Source organism: Parasteatoda tepidariorum, chromosome 8 (genome assembly GCF_982258835.1).
Source record: "Parasteatoda tepidariorum strain Cologne lab strain chromosome 8, Ptep-v5.0, whole genome shotgun sequence".
Lineage (NCBI taxonomy): Eukaryota > Metazoa > Arthropoda > Arachnida > Araneae > Theridiidae > Parasteatoda > Parasteatoda tepidariorum.
Genome location: NC_141762.1, coordinates 9,535,571 through 9,555,706, shown reverse-complemented (window position 1 = coordinate 9,555,706; position 20,136 = coordinate 9,535,571). Strand labels below are relative to the sequence as shown.

General features: G+C 31.3%; 1 protein-coding gene across 6 annotated transcripts in view; it reads left to right on the top strand.

Annotated features, from left to right (window-relative positions):
• Positions 1–17,674, top strand: part of LOC107457283 (protein inscuteable homolog) — a 55,988-nt gene extending 38,314 nt beyond the window's left edge. For 4 of the 6 annotated variants that reach the window (XM_087149802.1, XM_087149801.1, XM_087149800.1 and 1 more), the window contains 11 exons: positions 860–1,014; positions 1,494–1,669; positions 3,041–3,093; positions 3,683–3,788; positions 4,840–4,953; positions 7,665–7,790; positions 11,079–11,253; positions 12,392–12,567; positions 14,157–14,382; positions 15,259–15,335; positions 16,291–17,674. In XM_087149802.1, coding sequence (XP_087005928.1) covers positions 860–1,014; positions 1,494–1,669; positions 3,041–3,093; positions 3,683–3,788; positions 4,840–4,953; positions 7,665–7,790; positions 11,079–11,253; positions 12,392–12,567; positions 14,157–14,382; positions 15,259–15,335; positions 16,291–16,422 — 1,516 coding nt within the window. In that variant the 3' untranslated portion in view covers positions 16,423–17,674. The remainder of the gene's footprint in view (positions 1–859; positions 1,015–1,493; positions 1,670–3,040; positions 3,094–3,682; positions 3,789–4,839; positions 4,954–7,664; positions 7,791–11,078; positions 11,254–12,391; positions 12,568–14,156; positions 14,383–15,258; positions 15,336–16,290) is intronic. The other 2 variants (XR_015428629.1, XR_015428628.1) reach the window with 1 other exon arrangement.
• The last annotated feature ends 2,462 nt before the right edge of the window (positions 17,675–20,136 follow it).

The window sequence follows — 20,136 nt, the reverse complement described above, 5'->3', positions numbered from 1 at the left end:
TTGTGGTGGATAAAAAAGGTTATAAATTAAGTTATAAATGCAAAGAATATATAGAAAGCATACATTTTACTACCACTTTAAATATAGAAATAAAACTTTACACCAAATGCGTAAAAGTTGGCAGGAATGCAGGTGCTCGTGGAGTGATCCCTCAGTTATAGCGTCCATATATAAATACGATAGTCCAATTCCTTCGAGATTCCATTCAGCATGGTAACTATAGCATACTTACCGATAAGTTGCATTTTCCGATTTATCGGGAGATTTTCTTGAATATTAAAATAGGTTAAGTACGTTTCATATTTTACTTTTATGATTGATTTAATAAATTTGATTTAGAATAACTTTGTCCATCGCTATAAACAAGAAGACATATGTATTTAAGTCCTGTTTATGGAGAAAGCTTTTGGCACGAAAGAAACTAAAACAATTCAACATTCCCATTAATATAATCAAACTTATTGATTCTTACATCACCAACAGAAAATTTACAATGAAACTAAACAAGGTCTTTTCTAAAACTGAAATCATTAGTGCAATTGGGTTAAATGAATAATGGGAAGAAATGGGACTTCTAGGTTGGCATCTATGCTACAGTATTGACAGCATGTGTAATCTTTTCACAGGGGCCTTGTTTTGTTGGTGGTGATGTATGCAAAAGATCTTATTTTCTTACCCTTTAAGCCGAGGGATTTAGCAAAACTACCTTTATTGCAAACTTTATTTTTGTTGCATTCGTTTCACTAACTTGTCTTACTAAACTTTTTCACTAAAGCCCTCTGAAACCTGGAAGGGATTTATGTATGAAGAGATGAATTTCTTTTAGGTTAGTTTAATTGTTCTAATTTTTTTTTTGCAGAGATTCCAAAAATACTGAAATAGATAGTCCTTTATCGTGCTGGCTGAAAGAAATCCGCTTGATGACTGACAGTGAATGCCTGAATGCCTTGCAAGCTAAAGTGTTGCTTAAAGAAGACTGGGTTCCCAATGCTTTGGCTGTTGGAAATGCTCAGGGTAAATAGAACTAATCAATAAGCTTTTACTCGATTTATGTTTATGAAGAAAATAAGAGAAAAACAATGATATTCCGCAAAGGAGAGTGTTTGTTTCTTAATCGAAGTCATGGTCTAATAGATCTTTAAATTTTGTTCTTTCATTAAGGAGACATCATTGTAAACGGCATAAATAAATTTTAATTTATTTATTTATTTTTTGGTGGCGGTGACAACTATATAAGACCTAATAATATATGTAGGCCTAATAATATATGTCTAATCGATCCTTAAATTTTGTTCTTTCAATAATGAGACATCATTGTAAACTGTATAAATAAATTTCAATTAATTAATTTATTTTTTAGTGGCTGCGACAACTATATGAGGCCTAATAATATACATAGGCCTAATAATATATGTCTAATAGATCTTTAAATTTTGTAACATCAGGCAGTAAATAACATCTTGCGGATATTTAATACCCATTTTTTATTTCAGAATCTGCAGAAAGAATATGGGACTTCGGGATCAACATCAACAAACACATTGATGAAATGATTGAATCCCTAAAATCAGAAGCATCAACTGTGCCACTGTCCTTAAAGGTAGCTCAGCTGTGCACAAGTTTAGTGGAAATTGTCAAGCTGTCCAGTTCTATTAAGCAGTTAGCGCAGGTAAGATAACCGTGTGTGTTTGTTGTCCCACACACCAGATTTTATATGACACATTTCTTAATAGGAATATGAAAATCTAGTGACAATTTAATCGCAGTCGCCGTTAGGATTGCATGATTTTATATTTAGAACATTCTTTAATTGGACGCTACTCATATAAGCAGGTTTATACAGGATATGCTATAATCACTGCTCCGAATATGTATTATTAGAATCCTTGGTGCAAAAATTATATTCACATTAACCCTTTGACGCAGATAAGACATTGGAGTCCCTTTTATACATTTTTTTTTTCTGAAGCTCTAATTGAAACAAAAATATATTTTGGTATTTTTTTATGATAAAAAACAGTCTAATAGTTAGTAAAAAAATCTGTTAGATTATCAGAATTATATTTGTATTAAAATATAAAATTTTAAAAAAAATAGTTAGGAAAAAAAGTTTCATTCATATTTAAAAAGTTAACTATAACTGATTTTGCAAATAAAAGAAATTTCGACAATGAATTAAATAAAAAATGGGTAAGCCGTGTTTGGAAGATTTTACCTTTAACGCCGTGGAAGATACCGGTGTTTCATGCTGTATTTCATAACTAAACTATAAATTATTAAAATGCTAGGTATAATATTTTTAACTTATTTCAACCTGAATTCAATAAAAAATAAGGAAAGGAGTATGAAAATATGTTTCATAAAAATTCTGCGTCAAAGGGTTAAAAAAAAGGCAAATTTACTCTAAATCTGATAGAACTCTTTTGAAGCCGACTGCATTCAAACATTAAATTTGACTGCCGGATGAACTTCTTCACAAATTTCTCCAACAATTAAACAGATTTTGCAATTTAAATCCCACTTGCGTCAGAAGTTATTCGTGAGATTTTAAGAACTTTTTTTCCCCGCTTTCATATTCATTTGCTACCCCCAATGTGGATACAATTTTTATTTTATTTTTAAAATGTAAAACTGAGAAGTAAAGCATTCCTGCAACAACCCCTTGTAGGTCGTGGAGCTTAAGACACTATAACTTCGTAACCAACGGTGTAATGGCAACAATGTGGTTAGCATTACGCACCGCCCGCCTTCATAACCCAGACAAGCTGGTACGCATCGATCTAGGCTTCAAGACGTCGCCGGGGATCAAACCCCGATCCTTTACAATAACAGTTCATTTTTAATAAGTATTCTTAAACTATTCATTAAGGGTGTAGTAATTTTAATAACTATTAAACAAATTCTGGAGCACCCTTTACAAAATTATTATTAAAAAATTCGTTCAGTGTTTTATTTGAAAACATTGGTAATTTTAAAAAATAATCATTTAATATTAATAAGCAAATTGATCTAAAAATTAATTAATGTCTTCTATTTGCAGATTGAGGCCAAAGTAAGAACATCATGTTCTACTCTATTGGATATAGTGAATAAGTAAGAGCATATTATTTTGCATCAATTTTTTTTTTGTTGCTACTAATTGTATATTTTTTAATTATTTCAAATTTTAGAACTGTGTGTCAGGTGTCAAAATACCAATTCCGTTGAAAAAAGCTAGGTTTATTCAAAGAAAATACGCTTTTCTGTCTGAATTTGTAACTTAAAATATACTAAATAATTTGCACTAAATAATCAGCATATTTGAGGTCACCTAGTCATTTCAGTCCTAGAATGTGAAGATCCGATCATTAGATCATAAGTTATACTGGATGGTCTATTCTTCATTTTGAGCACGGTACATACCAAAAAACGGCTCTAAATCTTAAAAGACGTCTTTGCAGGTATTTAGCGGCCAGTGATACTTAACCTTGATCATCCCCGCCCTGAGGGTGTACTCATTGTAAACAATACATTTTCCACCTTTATTACTTCTCGCACGCTGTAACGCCATATTATTTTTCGGAGGTATAATTAGGGAAGAATAAGCGAGTCAGACCTAATTTTGATTATAATATTATATTGCTATAAAGTTATATGAATGCCAATTACTTTAATGTCTAATATTAATATTTAACTTTCTTAGGAATGGAAAATACAATGAATGGAAATCCAAAGCAAAGGAAGAGCTTGAAAACATACAAAAGCACGCAATGATATTGATTCAACAGCTGATTCTTAGAGAACTATTTGTAAGGAACATCTCAATATAAATAATGTTCATCAATTGATTAACCTTTTCGTTACGGCAGTCCGGTTTTATTTTACAACCAGAGTTGAACAGCGAACCCTATTCTCAATTTACGACTATCAATGTTCAGCTCCATTTCTTTGTAATTTTGAATCTAATCCGAAAGACAAGGTAACTTCTGGATCAAACATTAGGACAAGCTAGCCTTCATGGAGAACTTTTAGATTGAAATGACCCGCATTTGAGGAAAGTCACAGAGCGATGGAGAGGAAAGCCACGGACACCTCTCACGGTTGGCCAGATGGCAACCCATTCCAACCCATGATCCATTTACCACTGAAAATATTTTATATCAGTATCACCAGCCGCAATTCGTATCAACCAGCCGCAGCCACGCTATCACTGGGGTTCGAACCTGAGCCACCTCATTGGGAGACGAACGCTTACGAAATATACTTCTAGTGATATTAATCAAATATAGGTCAATGGAATATTAACCAGTGGGCCAGCCAGGTGGCCGAGTGGTTAGCGTGTCTAACCGTGAAACCAATGGCTACAGGTTCAAATCCCGCTTAAGCCATGGATGTTTCTCTCTGCGTCTTGTCCTCTGTTGTGTGAATATGGCCCACCCTATGAACGGGTATCTGTGGCAGAGTGGAGTGTGTTATGTTGCTCGCCTCCGTGACTTTGGTCTCAAGGTGGTCACCGGGCAACGTAAAGTGAGCAACACTTCCAAAACCATCCTTGGCGAAAAACGATAAGTTCAGTGCCTGCCGTTAAAAAGAAGAAGAAAAATTAGCCAATGGCAATTTAAAGCAGATTGGGTCCGGTTATCAAATAGTACAGCACAGGACATCGCGTGGATGCCAGCTAAATACTGTCCTCGTAACGAAAGGGTTAATAGCAAGGATGTATTGTAGAATAATATAAAAACTAAATAATTTAACGATGGATTAGCAATAAAAGAACGAAAAAAAGCGGTGTTCTAACCAATCAGTAATATGAAGATTTTATTTGAAATTGTGTCAGTGATGTTTCTTTTCTTTTTAAAGGTGATCGCAGACTGCGTAGAAAGAGCAGCAAATATCGAAAATCTGAAAAGAGCTGTGTTTGCCCTTATATTATTAGGAAGAATGAATCCAACATTTTGCGATCTGTTGGTAAAAGTAAGTTACTGGTTTTTTCCAAAAAATTCAAACCGTTGTAAGAAAATTTCTTAGTTTAAATACAATAATTATGATTAAGTGTTGTGGGGAAGTTTCTCCATTTAGCTGTTACTTTGATTTCAAAAAATCATATGAAGAAAACTTTCGAATTTTCCGTAACCATACCCTCAAACTTATGAGGATTTTGAAAATAATTCTTTCTAGTGGTAGTGAACCAAAGTAGAAATTTTTAAAGCAAATGGATCTCTCATAAAACTTTTATCAGAACTTAAGAATATAGCCATATGGCCTGCACTTTTATAAGTAATAGTGGACAAGTTACGCTAAAATTATTTTTTTTTAAATATTAAGACATTAATTTTGCTACCGTCTGAAAAGAAGATTTCTGAAACTACGGAAATTCCGTAGCAGTTGAAGGGTATGTTCGTAACAATCACTATATTTTGCTGCATGTCTCTTGACTTTTCTCATAAATTAAGTAAAAAAATGTTCTTACATATTTTTACACTTTTTTTTTCTTCATTGAAAATAAAAACCTTAAAAATGAGGGTTTTAATAGCTTCATAATCAGCAACTTGTCTCAAAAACAAATTAAAATTGCGTAAAGACAAGAAGAAAACTTTTTGTTCAAAAACATAAAGCTAAGAAACAGCTTTGCGAAACACAAATTGAAAAATTAAGTGCAGACAAAAGTAATAAACAGCCGAGCAATTTTGTTCATAACGCATGTTTATAGGTATTAAAACAATTGTATTCTCTTAAATTTTTCAATTTGTGTTTCTTATGTCTTTTTATTTATTTATTATGTATTTTAGGACGAAATATTATTGATTTCAGTCAATAAGAACTACTGGACTAGAAACGCTTAGACCTTTAGATATCATTTACACATTTGTTGCTCGACGCACATTTAGTAACATTCTTTACTATTGCCTAGCTATGGAACTGTATTTTTAAAATGTTTCTGGTACCTAGTTATGGAAATGAATTTTATGAAGTTTCCCTGATGCCTAGCTATGGAAATGAATTTTATTAAATGTTCCTAATGCCTAGCTATGAAAATGAGTTTTATAAAATTTCCCTGATGCCTAGCTATGGAAATGAATTTTATGCAATTTTTCTGATACCTAGAGATATGGAAATAAACTTTAAAGAATTTTCCTAAGCAAATATTTTAACTGCAGATGTTTAGGATTTAAAATTTTTTAAATGGATAGTACCAAGATGGGGAATATTAAGAACAAAGTTGGAGATATAGTTAAGGTTATTTTTAATTGTTGAAAAAAGAATATCGTAGGATAGAGACGACTAAAACCATTATTAGAGTTAAAATGCAGGTGGTTTCGTTCTAACTGTTTAAATATTACAATATACCTACATGGAGAATAGTTTTACATCATTGTTAGAATTAAATGCAAATCTCGTAATAATAACGTATTAAAAATACCGAGATTTTGAAAACCTTGAAACATCATGTTGTAACAACTCTCGGAAAAATCAATGAAACTAATCATTGCGAATCGACTCCATCAAATATTTATTACTGAAATGCGCACTTTGAAATTAACGCGTAATAATAAAATCGTATTGAAAATTATCTGAATTTTTAAAATCATGAGGAAATCCATAATTTTAATTTTTGAAAAAACAATTGACATGACAATGCATAAATTTAAGGAGAAATCATCACAAATCGAGTTCATCAAAAAGTGATTAGTGAATATTGAATTATCATTGTTCAATATTCGTGTATGATATTACTGAATTATAAATCACGGGAGTTAAAAAATTTTGTGTTAATCCATAGCAATAACTTTTAAAAACGCGAGCGACAATACTTTGTAAGTGATTATTTAAAATCGTGATTCGATATTTACGTATCGTAAGTATAAAAAAAAATCGCAGTCTTAAGAAAAATGTATTGTAATAACTCAAAAAAGCGAATCCAGTACCAAAAATTTATTACTCAAAAGCACGAATCGATATCCTAGAGTCGTAATTACCGTATTAAAATATTAGGATTTTGAAAACATGTGAAAATTCGTAGAAAGAATTGCCGAAAAGCGATCGAAATAAGAACTGGGTTTGCGTAATTTATTCTTTCATATTAGGCCTGTTACATTCTTGTTATTTTTGGCTACTAGGCTTTGAAATTTTGGTAGCCATTTTCGATGTATTAGTCACCCTTTGGTGACTAGTGACTGATAATCTAGTGACTTTTAAGACCATTATTAGAGTTAACATGCTAATATTATTTTACTTGCAGTGTTTACCATATAACATGTTCTTTCAATTTAATTTTAAGCAAATCAATTAACAATTAATTTCAGAAGACTCCGTAAACATGCTATGATGTATTGATATTACTTCAGAAAACATAAACTGTGATATTTTACTCAAATATAGCCAGATAAGAGATAATACACAAAACATGGCACACCTTAAATTAATTATTTCGATTGTAATATTAATTTTCTTAAATTTTTTTTATGCTCATGACCTGTTAGAATTTATAAATTACCTTGGAATTATTCACACATCGCCTCGTAAGCATAGCATAAGCGGAGAGATACACCGGAAGTTTTCTAAATTTCTTCCGGATTAAGGAAGTTTGTTATTGTTTACTGTCAACAATCCATAACTGAAATAAATAATTTGTAATAAATCAACAATGAAATAATTTTATTCTAAAATGGAGTGTATCTTTGTAGCTGGGAGCTGTGCGATCTTTACTTTCGATCTGCGTGGAAGATAAATGGAGAGATGTTCATCCATGTGCTCTTAGAGCGTTAACTGTTCTTACTTGTGTGCCTTCAGCTATCCGCAGTTTCGAAGAAGTAAGTACAATTATATTTTAAAACAACGCAATTTCTTTTCGTTGTCTTTTTTTTTTTTTTTTTTTTTTTAATAAGCCTGAAAATTTTATATTCGTCACAAGTCTGAGGGAGAGAAAATGGTTTCATGTTCTATTTTAAAAGAATTTTTATGCCCGAGAGTTTTATCAAGCATTTAAAATGGTGGGAAAATCTATGCTTTAACGTTGGAATAATGGCTTAAATCGTATTTAAATCATCGCGACGTTCAAATTATACGATTAATATTGTTACGGCACACAGTGAAACCTCTCGGGGAACAAAAACTCTGTTTCACAGTAAAATGGTCGTTAATGGAGGTGGGTCGTTTATAAAGGTTACCTCCACAGACTTCAAAATTGTTATCGAAAGTACATGATTTTTTGCAAACGATTTTATTTTTAGTCAGTGTCATTTCCTTGGTGTGGAAATGTCACGTGCGTTGGCGTCATGAAAATCGGAAAGATGAATAAAATTTAGCGTTCATAAAAATGATCCCTGCTGATATAATTATGAGTAAAAACAAATTTACCAATTATAAATGATAGAACTATTTTAAATAAATGAATAATTATATTTTTTGCTTCAGTTTGCATTAATTTTATTTCATAAAAATTAGTCAGCTTTAAAAAATGAGAAGAGGTTTACTTGTTTGAGATACTTAGTTTTTTTTCCTAGAATAACTTTTTTTTCTTATTTAATTCTTGTTTGTTTTGTTCATTTACGTCGCACTAGAGCTGCGCAATGGGCTTTGGCGACGGTCTGGGAAACATCCCTGAGGATGATCCGAAGACATGCCATCACAATTTTGATTCTCCACAGAGGGGATGGCACCCCCGCTTCGGTAGCCCGACGACCTGCACGCGAAGTCGAGCACTTTACGATAGAAAAGTTTAACGAGGACCAATACCACACACCCTCGCCCCCTGCGCAGACTGATCCAAGTGGGTCACCCACCCGCACACTGACCGCAGCCAGTGATGCTTGATTTCGGTGATCTGCTGGGAACCGTGTCTTAACGATCAGTCCACTGCGGGACCTTATTTAATTCTAAAAATGTATTATTGATATAGCATCATTAGCATCGTTTTTAGTGCAATATGACTGCAATATGAGGTTGTAGACCTCTTTCAAAAATCGTTAAAAAGAGCTCTCTAAATAAGAACCTCACACAAATATTTTCAATTTATTTTGATATTTTTTCGTGTTTCCTTATCTGACCTTTCAAGCATTTGGTGCAAATGTTTGCCCGGTCGCTGGGAGAGGTTTTGATGGTCTCTCCTAAAGGTTTTCTTCAACACAAAGTCTATGGAAAAAAAAATACGTTCCCATTAAAAGTGGTCGTATATAAAAGGAGGTCACTACATAGAGGTGGTCTTTCCCTGGAGGTTACACTGTGTTTAATTACAAATTTCCCGATTAATTTCGAATGTGGGTGTCCGTTCGTCAGGTGTCATTTTGAGTTAGCTATTTAAAATTCCATTCAAAAGCTTTTCTCAGGCTGAGGCCCACACAGTTTTATATTATTATTGAAACATACAGTGCTCGGGCAAAAATATGGAAAATCTGTTATATTAATTCTATGTAATGAAACAATCATTCTTTTAGCTGCACATGCTTTGGAATATTTTACAAGGCAAAACTGTTGGCACAATTAGAAAGATTACACTTTTTACTGGTACATTCGGATCGACCAAAATAAGGAGAGAAAGTTAATAAATTTTTTCGAGCAAGAGATAATACGAGAAATTCTGAAATCATTCTATAGGGTTGCACTATTTTTATAAGAATATTTTTTTTTAAATTTCAGCGATATTGTAAAATGAAAGATTTTAACTTCCTACTCTCCATTTGGACGGTGCGAACTTCGCATTAGTAAAAAAGACACCATTTCTAAAAACTTCAAGCATGATCTTTCAAATTATGGCAACAGTTTTGCCATGTAAAATTTTCCAAAACAGTTTCACGCTAAAAGCAAAATTATTTCCATGTTATAAAAGTTATTTTTATATTCCATTCCAGTTAGTCAGAAATGTATTCCACATTTTTGCCCAATCCTTGGACACGTTTAAATTATTTGAATTTCATTGTAATCAAATAATTTTAAATCAAATTTATTTACTGATTGTTATACATACAGATAGATGACAAAACAATACGGATACTTCTATACTAACTCTATGTAAATCTTTCTCTAGGCATCAAATGTTTGGGAAGACGGCAAAACTATTGGCATAATTTAAAAGAGCTTGCTTGAAGCTTTTAGAAATGTTATTTTTAACCATGCGAAATTCAGTTCAACCAAATTAAGGAGAGGGAGTTATTTTTTCGAGTTTTAACACCTGTAATTTTGCAATCATTCTATAGGATTGCAATATTTATTAGAGAATGCTTTTTTAATTATATTAATATTAAAAAAGGAAAGATTTTAACTTCTTACTCTCATTTTGGAAGATGCAAAATGAGAGAATTTCAAGAATAGATAACACCAACCAAAGAAGGATAACACGTCAAAGATACATCCAGGATAGAGTGGAGTTTGGGCTCACTTTCGGAGGTTCGAGCCAACCTCAGCCCAAGATACATAGGATTTCTTAGAGCCGCAGTCTGAGATATACGTTCTTCTGTTCTTAATATGAGGATAACTAATCTTTAAAAACATACATTAACAAAAGAAAATTACATAACTATAAATTAATAATATGGTAAAATGCATGTGATATTAAATAAAAACGGAAAGGAAATGTTCATTACATTCAGTATAAATAAAATTTATTGAAGTTAATTTAGACTATTTCATTTCCGTATACAAATACAAACTAATAGTCCGTGCCATGACATAGTTTCTGTATAAATTTTCCGGTCAACAAAGTGTTAATAACTAAACCAAACGTTTGTTTAAAAGTAGTAAAGAATTTTATCAAAATTTTATAATGAGCCCGAGCCTACCCAAGATAGAAAACTTTTTTCAATAAATGAACCCCACCTCGCGTCGGGCTCAAACTTGAACTAAACCCATCTCACCTCTAATCCAGGGATGTAGCAGGATTCTAACCTTACGTAAACGTTACCTTAACGCAAAAGAGCGTTTGGCGGAAAGGCTCGACCATTCGGCTAAGGCCCTTCTGAGCCAAATGTTAAAGCTAAAGTTTTGTTGAAACTCAAAAAAGTTGGTAAGTCTAAGAGTGATTTGCATGTGTTGTTTACACAAAAATGCTTACTTACATCACTTGTACCTCCAGTTTGGTAAAGAATTTTTAATTCTTTTTGCAGAACGGCGGAGTTGACTGTACGTGTGATGTACTCAGTGACAAAAATTCTGCAGAAGAAGCTCGGAGCGAAGCAGCGGGAGTCATTGCACAAATAACTGCACCCTGGACTGAAGGAAGTGCATATGTGCTACGAAGTGTGTCCGAAAATTCAGACAGATTAGTGCAATCCATAGCAAGTAAGTCAAGAAATCGACAAAATGCGAGAATGTGACGTTTTTTTCTTCTTCTTTTTTTTTTAATAACGAAGTATGTCCGCCAATGCAGACAGATTAATGCAGTAAATAGTAAGTAAGACGATAAAACTCGGGAATGCAATATGTTTCTTTTTAAAAAAAAAAACGAAACATGTCAAACAATGCAGACAAGATTAGAGCAATCCATAGCAAGTAAGTCAAGAAATCGACAAAACGCAGCAATGTGACATGTTTTTCTTTTTTTTTTTTTCAAAAATAACAAAGTGTGTCCGACATTGCAGACAGATTTATGTAATAAATAGCAAGTAAGTCGACAAAACTCGGGAATGCAATATGTTAAAATAACTAAGTTAACGTTAATAAAAAAATAACTAAGTATGTCCGACAAAGCAGACAGATTAGTGCAATCCATAGCAGGTAAGTCAAGAAATCCACAAAAATCGGGAGGAGTGCAATATGAATTATTTTTTTTACAAAAATAACGAAGTGTGTCAAGCAGTGCAGACAGATTAGTGCAATCCATAGCAGGTAAGTCAAGAAATCCACAAAAATCGGGAGTGCAATACTTTTTTTTTAAATAAAATATACAAAAAGTACATTAACACGAGACTCTGATACCAAAACTCAATTAACCTTAAACCAAAATAGTATTATATTTTGTTGGACCACATTACATATTAAACACAAGCAGGGTGTCCACAAAATACCTTATCTATCCTCTTAACTATCGAACAGTCATAGTGATGAAATTTTTAGTCTAAAATATGGTGGAAATGTAGGGTTAAAAGTGTATTGCAAAGTTGTAGAGCATCTGCGATTAACCACTAAGAAATTCAAGAATCAGGTGGAAATTAATGTTAAAATGCTTAAAACAGGCGTTTATTCATACTTCATCTCTGACACTATGAAACGAAACAATTATATATATATATATATATATATATATATATATATATATATATATATATATATATATATATATATATATATATATATATATATATATATATATATATATATATATATTAGATAACAGAGACAGCTACAAATAGCATTAACTTTAAAAGGAATAAAAATATTTTATATAATTTGAATAATAATGGAATTCTGGGTATTATAGGCGTTGCTTCTACCACAGAGAATAGTGAAGTGTTTCTTTTATCATCTGCTGCCCTTGCAAATCTCTCATTTACGGAAAATGCCTTGAGCAAGATGAAAGAGAACAAAGTCTTGGAAATACTAGTGGATGCTTGCCGAAATAAAACTCATGCAGTTTCACTTTTCATCAAAGATCAGGTAATTTTTTTTTTTAAATCCATTCTCCATTTTGCAAAAAAAAAAAAGAAAAACGCTTAAAATGTTTTAAACTCTTTTCTGTTATGGAACATTCTCACTGCATGCGATTCGCATATGCGATAGTGGATCAATACAGTTCGCGCATGCGCGAGCAGTTTATCTTACACGTAGTTCGTAAATATTCGCACCTGCATCTAAGTCGATCACTTGCTATGTAAATGCTCCCTTACGCTTTAAGTCCTACAGTAGTTTAATAGCTAGATACGATTCCCAGTAGATCACAGAAGCCAAGCATCACTGGCAGCGGGCCGTGGTTGACCACTTTGATCAGCCTGCGAAGGAACCGAGGATGCTTGGTATCGGTCCCAGTTGAACTGTTCTGCTGTAAAAAGCTCGACTTCGAGAGCAGGTCGTCGGGCTACCAAGGCAGAGCAGCCGTTCCCTCTGCAGTAGATCGAAATTGTGATAGCATGTGTTAGGATCATTCTCAAGGATGTTTCCCAAACCGTCGCCAATAGCCCCTTGTACAGATCTAGAGGGACGTAAATTAAGTACCTACTATTACCTCTTTTAGCAGAAAAATGCTGAATTTTTGGCAATGTATTCATAACGAAAATTATTTTAAATTAAATTTAATAAATTCAAATCAAATTTTAAACATAAATTTTTCTACCCCTTAGAATAATCTTCTCTGAAAAGAGTTAATTTAGACAACCATGGATCGTAAACAATGTTGATTAATATATCGTTAAATATCGATATTTTTTAAATGATACTCTATATTCTCTCAACATGTATTGCAAATTTCATATCTTATACAGAAAATAGGAAGTACTAGAGAATTATCAATAATGATAGCTGTCGACTATGATAATATCATGCTCATTACCTTCATCGATATTTGTCATACACGAAAATATCGCGGCAACTGTCTGCAACGTTATATCTCACATAAAATCTTATTGTGAAATATTTACCATATTTCAATATATATTAAGTTACATAGCTGTAGTTTCCAAAACTTTCTGGTTCTCTTTAGTGATAGAGATATAACAATTGATTTTACAATTATAAGCAGAATTTGTTTTAACTAGGCAAACGCATAATAAATAAAGAATTTTATAATTGTGTGCAACATTTTTTCGATTCGTTTAAGTCCTCAAGATATGGTGGAATACGCAAAAAATAAAATTAGCGTTAAGAGGTTCAAGCTTTGATCGCTTCTGACCAAACCATTTGGATCATATTTCCCAGATTGCGGCTACGCCCTATATTTCGGGTGTCAGAATACCAATTCCGTCGAAAAAATTCCGTTAGAGAATACCAATTCCGTTGTTTATTTAAAAAAAATACGCTTTTCTGTCTGATTTCGTAACTTAAAATATCATCTGTACTAATTATTCGATTAATTAGAAAATTTAAGGGGGTACCATCTGCCTTCAAACATTTAAAATTGAATCAGTACGTAAAAATCTGATCATTTGATCAAAAGTAATTCAAAATGTTCTTTATTTTTGTGCTTTGTGATTCTTCCAGTAACAAAGTTAGGTAAATGAAAGAATTTGTTTATTTTATTTTTATTTTTACAGGTTGCAACTGTTTTAGCAAACATGGCCGCCAAAGATGAATATCGGGAAATTTTGTCCTCAGGAGGAAGTTTATTTCTACTGATGCAATTCTTGCAATTGAAACCGTCAGCTAGCCATGGACCACCACAACTTGCTGCTTGTGAGAGAGTTCAGCAGAAAGCTGCAATTGCACTTGCAAGACTGTGCTCCAATGCAAATACATCAAATATAGTGGCAGAAATGCAAGGTGAATAATAAAAACATGATTTAAAATAGTAATACATAAAACATTAGTCAAGGTATTTAAATTTAACACAATAGTTTAAGATATAAATATGATTGGGTTAAAATAATATTCATAAAACTAAATTGTACTTATACTGTTATTCACCTTAGATATTAAATTTACGATTCACCTCTCTAGTTAGTTAGTTCTTAGATGGGGCCACTGTAAAACAATATTGAAATGTTTAAAAAAATGAGCTTATTTCAGGATAAATGAAACTAATTTATTTAATTAAAAATTTCATCGAGTTTTCAATTCCACTAAATTTTACAATAACAAAAGCAAAGTTTACCTTTCTTTTGAAGTACAAAAAATTTAAAAGCAGAACAATCGGCGATCGAAACGGGCTATAGGTGGCGTAGAGCAGAACTCTCTACCTATGGCAACACTTCGCATGTTTTCACCATTAGCGTGTGGAGAGTCATAGGAGAAGGAAATACGTAAATTTCTGTCTTGATTTTTAAATAGATTAAAATCTTTTGAATTAGAAAACTATAATATACTGAAAACTACATTAAACATAGTTCTGAAAGAAAGTTTCATAAAAAATATTTTTAACAACTGAATACAAAAATATTAAAAAAAGAAAAAATATCCCGTATTCGAGCGTTGTGATCACAAATTAATGAAATAAGAACAAACCGCAACTGATAATCCACAAAAGATTTTTAATTGCTCCATCTAATAACTAGATAATTAGAACAATAAATAGCCTCCTACGTTGACATTCATTTTTATAAATCTATTGTAATATCATAAGCATAAATAATAAAAAAAATGACAAATGTAACATTTCCATAAATGGTCTAACATTCATTTTGTATATTTTATTGACAGGAATTCAACGACTGGTGAAATTGTGCAAAGACAGAAAAGAACGGAATGACAGTGATTCAGTGCTAGTAGCTTGTTTGGTAAGTAATATCGATTTTAATTCACAAATTTTTTTGAGCAATATTTAACCTATATGAATTGCAAAATACATGAATACACACATGTAAAATTCTTTACATGAACTAGTTTTAATTGAGGTCGTGGCCAAAATACATTCATCTATTATTTATTATATCTAAGAAGAGTTTTCCACAACTAAAATACCACTTACATTTTCAGGTACGCACTAAATTTTTATTTTTGCATACATGTTGTATTTAATTTAGTAGACTGATTCAAAAAGCAGGGCTGCCTACTTTCTATGCTTTAAAGGGAAATTTCTTTTACTAGTAGCTTAGTTTGTGTTTTAATGCATTATCATACATTCTTTGTTTTACAAATTTGAATTAAAGTTATTTTCCACACCACTACATGTAAATGATCCAAAAGTTCATATAAAACACCACTTTGTTCCAGCTCTCTCGTGGTGAGGCTTTTATACTGTTGGCAAGATTACCCAAAATTCTGAAAATGTTTTTAAAAAAAGCATCATTTTATTGAAAATCAAACTGATTTCTCAACTTTTTCCGATTTTTAATAGCAACTCAAATTTTTTTTCAAATTATCACTTTTTAGTCGCCTTAATTTATCTATGTTTTATTTATCTACTCCTGTTGTAATTACAATCACAAATCTCTGATCTATAACTCTGAACAGGCACATTAAGCTTATGCGCTTCCTCTAATCTCCTCAATTTTTCCCAGTCCGTTACCATGGTTTCGCAAATATTGCTTTCTTTCCCACAACAGTATGTTTCAGTAAGAAGTTGGAATATACTTGCGAAGGAAAAAAGCCAGTTTTTTCTGAAACCATGATAATGGAGTGAGGGAAAGTGTAGATAGTGGGGAAATCCTTGAGGCGCGGATTCTATTTATAAAGAATATAATATGGAAATGTTAAATCTTACCTTTCATCACTAACAAGTGCGTTTTTCAGGCTGCTCTGAGGAAAATTGCCGCTGTGCGTCAAAAAGAAGAATTCATAAAGCTTGGTGCTCAAGAACTTATAGAACCACGATTGTGGGATGCCTTTCTAGCACACTCCTCAAAACGGGAGAGTTACGTATGAAAAGGATCAAATTGTATATTTAGATTTGCGGGAACTACTATGAACAGGAGAAAGTTGCTGTTTCTTAAAGTTAAGAGCAAGTGCTATTACCTAATGACCCAAGGATCTGGAGGGGAAGAAACTATTCATCAAGATCTATTAAATGTTATCTGTGAAGTGACCAAGTAAACAAAAAAAAAAACTTATGCATGTTCAGGCTGCATTTCGTAGCTAAGGGGCTATGTTATCTAAAGCTTCATTTAGTTAACTTTAGAATCTTGGCTACTTTTTAGAAATTCTCTAGTCAGATTCTCACTCCTCAAAGTTCTTTAGAATGTTTATAAATTTTAAAGCCCAATGTTCTCTAAAGTTGAGGAAGACTTTTATCTATGTTAAAATTCATATCTTTATATCCATGTGACCCTATTTTGCATGACTAAAAAACCAAGTTATTACAAAAAAGTAGAGCTGAGGAATGTATCAATATTGTTTACACATCGTGGTATTATTATTTTTAAAATTATATCAGGAGATATCTTGAATGCTGTCTTTTACAATTAATATTGTATGAACACTGATCAATACCAAATACGATAATGTCGTGATTATCGATAGCGATAATTTTCAAACATAATATCGCGATCAAAATTGACAGCAATGAATGACGAATTAGACGTTATCGCGCTCTTTATCGACAATGATAAATATAGAATGAGACATTATCGCGATCATAATCGATATCTAGAAATATCTCATTTAATAATATCACGAATATTATCGAATGCAATATTATCATATAAGTTTTGAAAAATTTCATTTGGCTAATAAAAATATTTATAAATGTAAAAATAATGTAAATTAGTTAAATTGAGAAAACTTTGCATTTTACAAAAATTTTATCAACTAGCAGTATTTCTAAAATCATAGAAAGAAACAAATTTCTAAAGTAGGAAAGCAACCTGGTTCTTCCCCAAACTAAGTTTGTTGTCAACAGTTAAAATAAGGTGATTTAAGCTTTCAAACTAATAAAATACCTAAATATATATTGTATAAAAAATATACATACATATTATAAAACATACTTGTTTTGTAATTAAATCATCATTTGTAATTTAAAATTAAATATTTTTTTTACTACTCAATTATTTAGAATATATTTCATGTTGAAAATTAAAATTACGTTCATAAAAGACTTTGAGAAGGAGTAGAAAATTGTGATAAATATTTTGCTGCATTGTAATCATTTTTGGATGAAAATAAAATGGATTTTGGATATTGCGCATTTTATTAACTTTATTCTTATTAATAGTGTACACATTCGCAAAAGTAAATTATTGATTTTGCATGTATAATTACCACAATAATCACAGTTTTTAAGATAAGGGGGGGTTCTGTAAATAAGCATTATTTTGGCAGTAAATAAAAATAATTTTGCACTAAATTAGCTGTAATTTTTTACTGTTATTTGATAAATGAAGCAGATTTCTATTTTTTGACCTGAGAAAACATTTTTTTTTAGTGCTTTAAAAATCCATCCTGCATAAAGCTTAGTCATTTGGGACCTATTTAGAAGTTATTGCAATGTCACTCGGCTTTAATTGAGCAGGTAACTTTTATGCCACACCTAAACATAGTTTGTCAAGATACTTTGGTCAAGGCCTTCGTGTGTTGGGAAGTTATGGGAACTTTGCTTTTCCCAGTCCTGGAATGTGATGCAACAATTACAAGAAAAGTTTTAACGCCTGTTTAAACAGTTCAAGCTCTTGAATCTGAGAACTTCAAGGAATTTCCCTCTCCAAGAAATTGAATGATTTATCGAAACTAACCAAGTTCTTAAATGTCACTGATTGGTCGGATGAGAAACCTGCACATGCACATTGTTCATATTCAACATTATAAAATCATACTTGCATGAATTCAAAATTATTAATTTAATTCAAATAAAATTGCAATGACACAAATAGACCCTAACAGATTAATGTATTTGGATTGAAATATATGAAAATGGACAACAATATGACATAATCTAATGCCTGCTTGTTGACGACATAAAACTTTAGAAGCCGATTGGTTAAGGGAGGCAAAACTTAAATGGATAGTAGAACATACTCTACTATCATCTAAGGACTTCGACCAAAAACTTGGATGATCGTTTACACAATCCAAGTTCCAAGCAAAACAAGTTTCCATTAATTTCAATCAATCTTCGTCTAAGTATTTAGATTGTATAAACAGTCCTTTAGTTTCCTGACTGAAATTTTGGATATCAGGGACAAGACTTTTAAAAGTTAATGAATGCTGTTGAAAGTTCTTGTGACAATTTTATGAAAAATTAAAAAAATTGCTGTTGGAACAAACAGTTGAAAAATTACCCTTGAAAACAAATTATTACTGTTGATATAATGAATGTTTTCGTTTTTTTACTTACTGCATTTATTTTTATTTACATTATTATCAAAACTGCACATACATTTTTTAAACAATATGTCGAAGATAATTTTATTTTGCTACAAAAGTAGATTTTCCTGAGTTCAAGTTGTAAAATATAGCTTAAAGTTTCTTCTAACAATTTTCTAGAATTTTAAAAATTAACTTTAATCTGTACTGTCATAACATGTTTTTACTAACAGAATTATTTTAAAAAATCAAAAAAGAACTGATACCAAATAAAGAAATATGTCATCCCTGGAAGTTTGGAATGGATCTTTTAAAAAGTGGTTAGATGAATTTCTGATTTACAATCGGAAAGTTGAAGTAATTTAAAGCACAATCCATTTGCTAGGCGTCACAGAGCTTAGCCATTTTAAAAAAACATAAGTGAGTTTTTGGATATATTTTCTTTGAACTAAAACATATATGGAGGATCATGTAATAAATACTGCAACTTTCAGTCCTCAGATGATATTGTGGTTCTCTGTTTAGAATTAATATTACCTAATTATTAAAGATTAATTTTTTGCCAAGTCTTTAAATGAGGCAGATTTTAACGCGAAAACTATTTGGAAAATCACTACTTAAAGCCAATTTATTTAAATTCATTTATGTTTTTAAAGAAAATTAAAGCAAAACCAATAAATCTTATTTTGACAAAAAATAAAAAGTATAAATTAAGAATTTATTGCCACTTTAATATGATTTATAGGACAAATTTTCCGTAAACATATTTTCAAAAAATCTATCATAATTTGTTAATGATAATGTGTAAAAAATTCAGGTAGATTAGCATGCACTAATATTGGCATTTATAATTATTTTGTAGTTCATCAGAATGCAGCATAGAGCAAAGGTGTAGTACAAATGTAACAACTTGTAGGAATATATAAAAAGAGAAGTAATTAAAATAAAAGAAATTTATTATACGACATATAACAAATTAATTATAATTTCACTTTAATATGTACTAGGTATATTAGAGTATGTATTAGAATATTCTAATATAGAATATGTATATTAAAATACTAATAATTCTAATATACAATTTAATATGATTTATACAACAAATTTTGCGTAATCATATTTTCAAAAAATCTTAAACAATCGATCATGATTTGTTAATGATAATCTGTCAAAAATGCCTGTCAATTAGTATGTACTAATACTGACATTCATAATTATTTTGTAATTCATCACAATACAGCATAGAACAAAGGTGTAATACAAATGTAACAGCTTGTATGTACATATAAAAAGAGAATTAATTAAAATAGAAGAAATTTATTATACAACATTTACAAT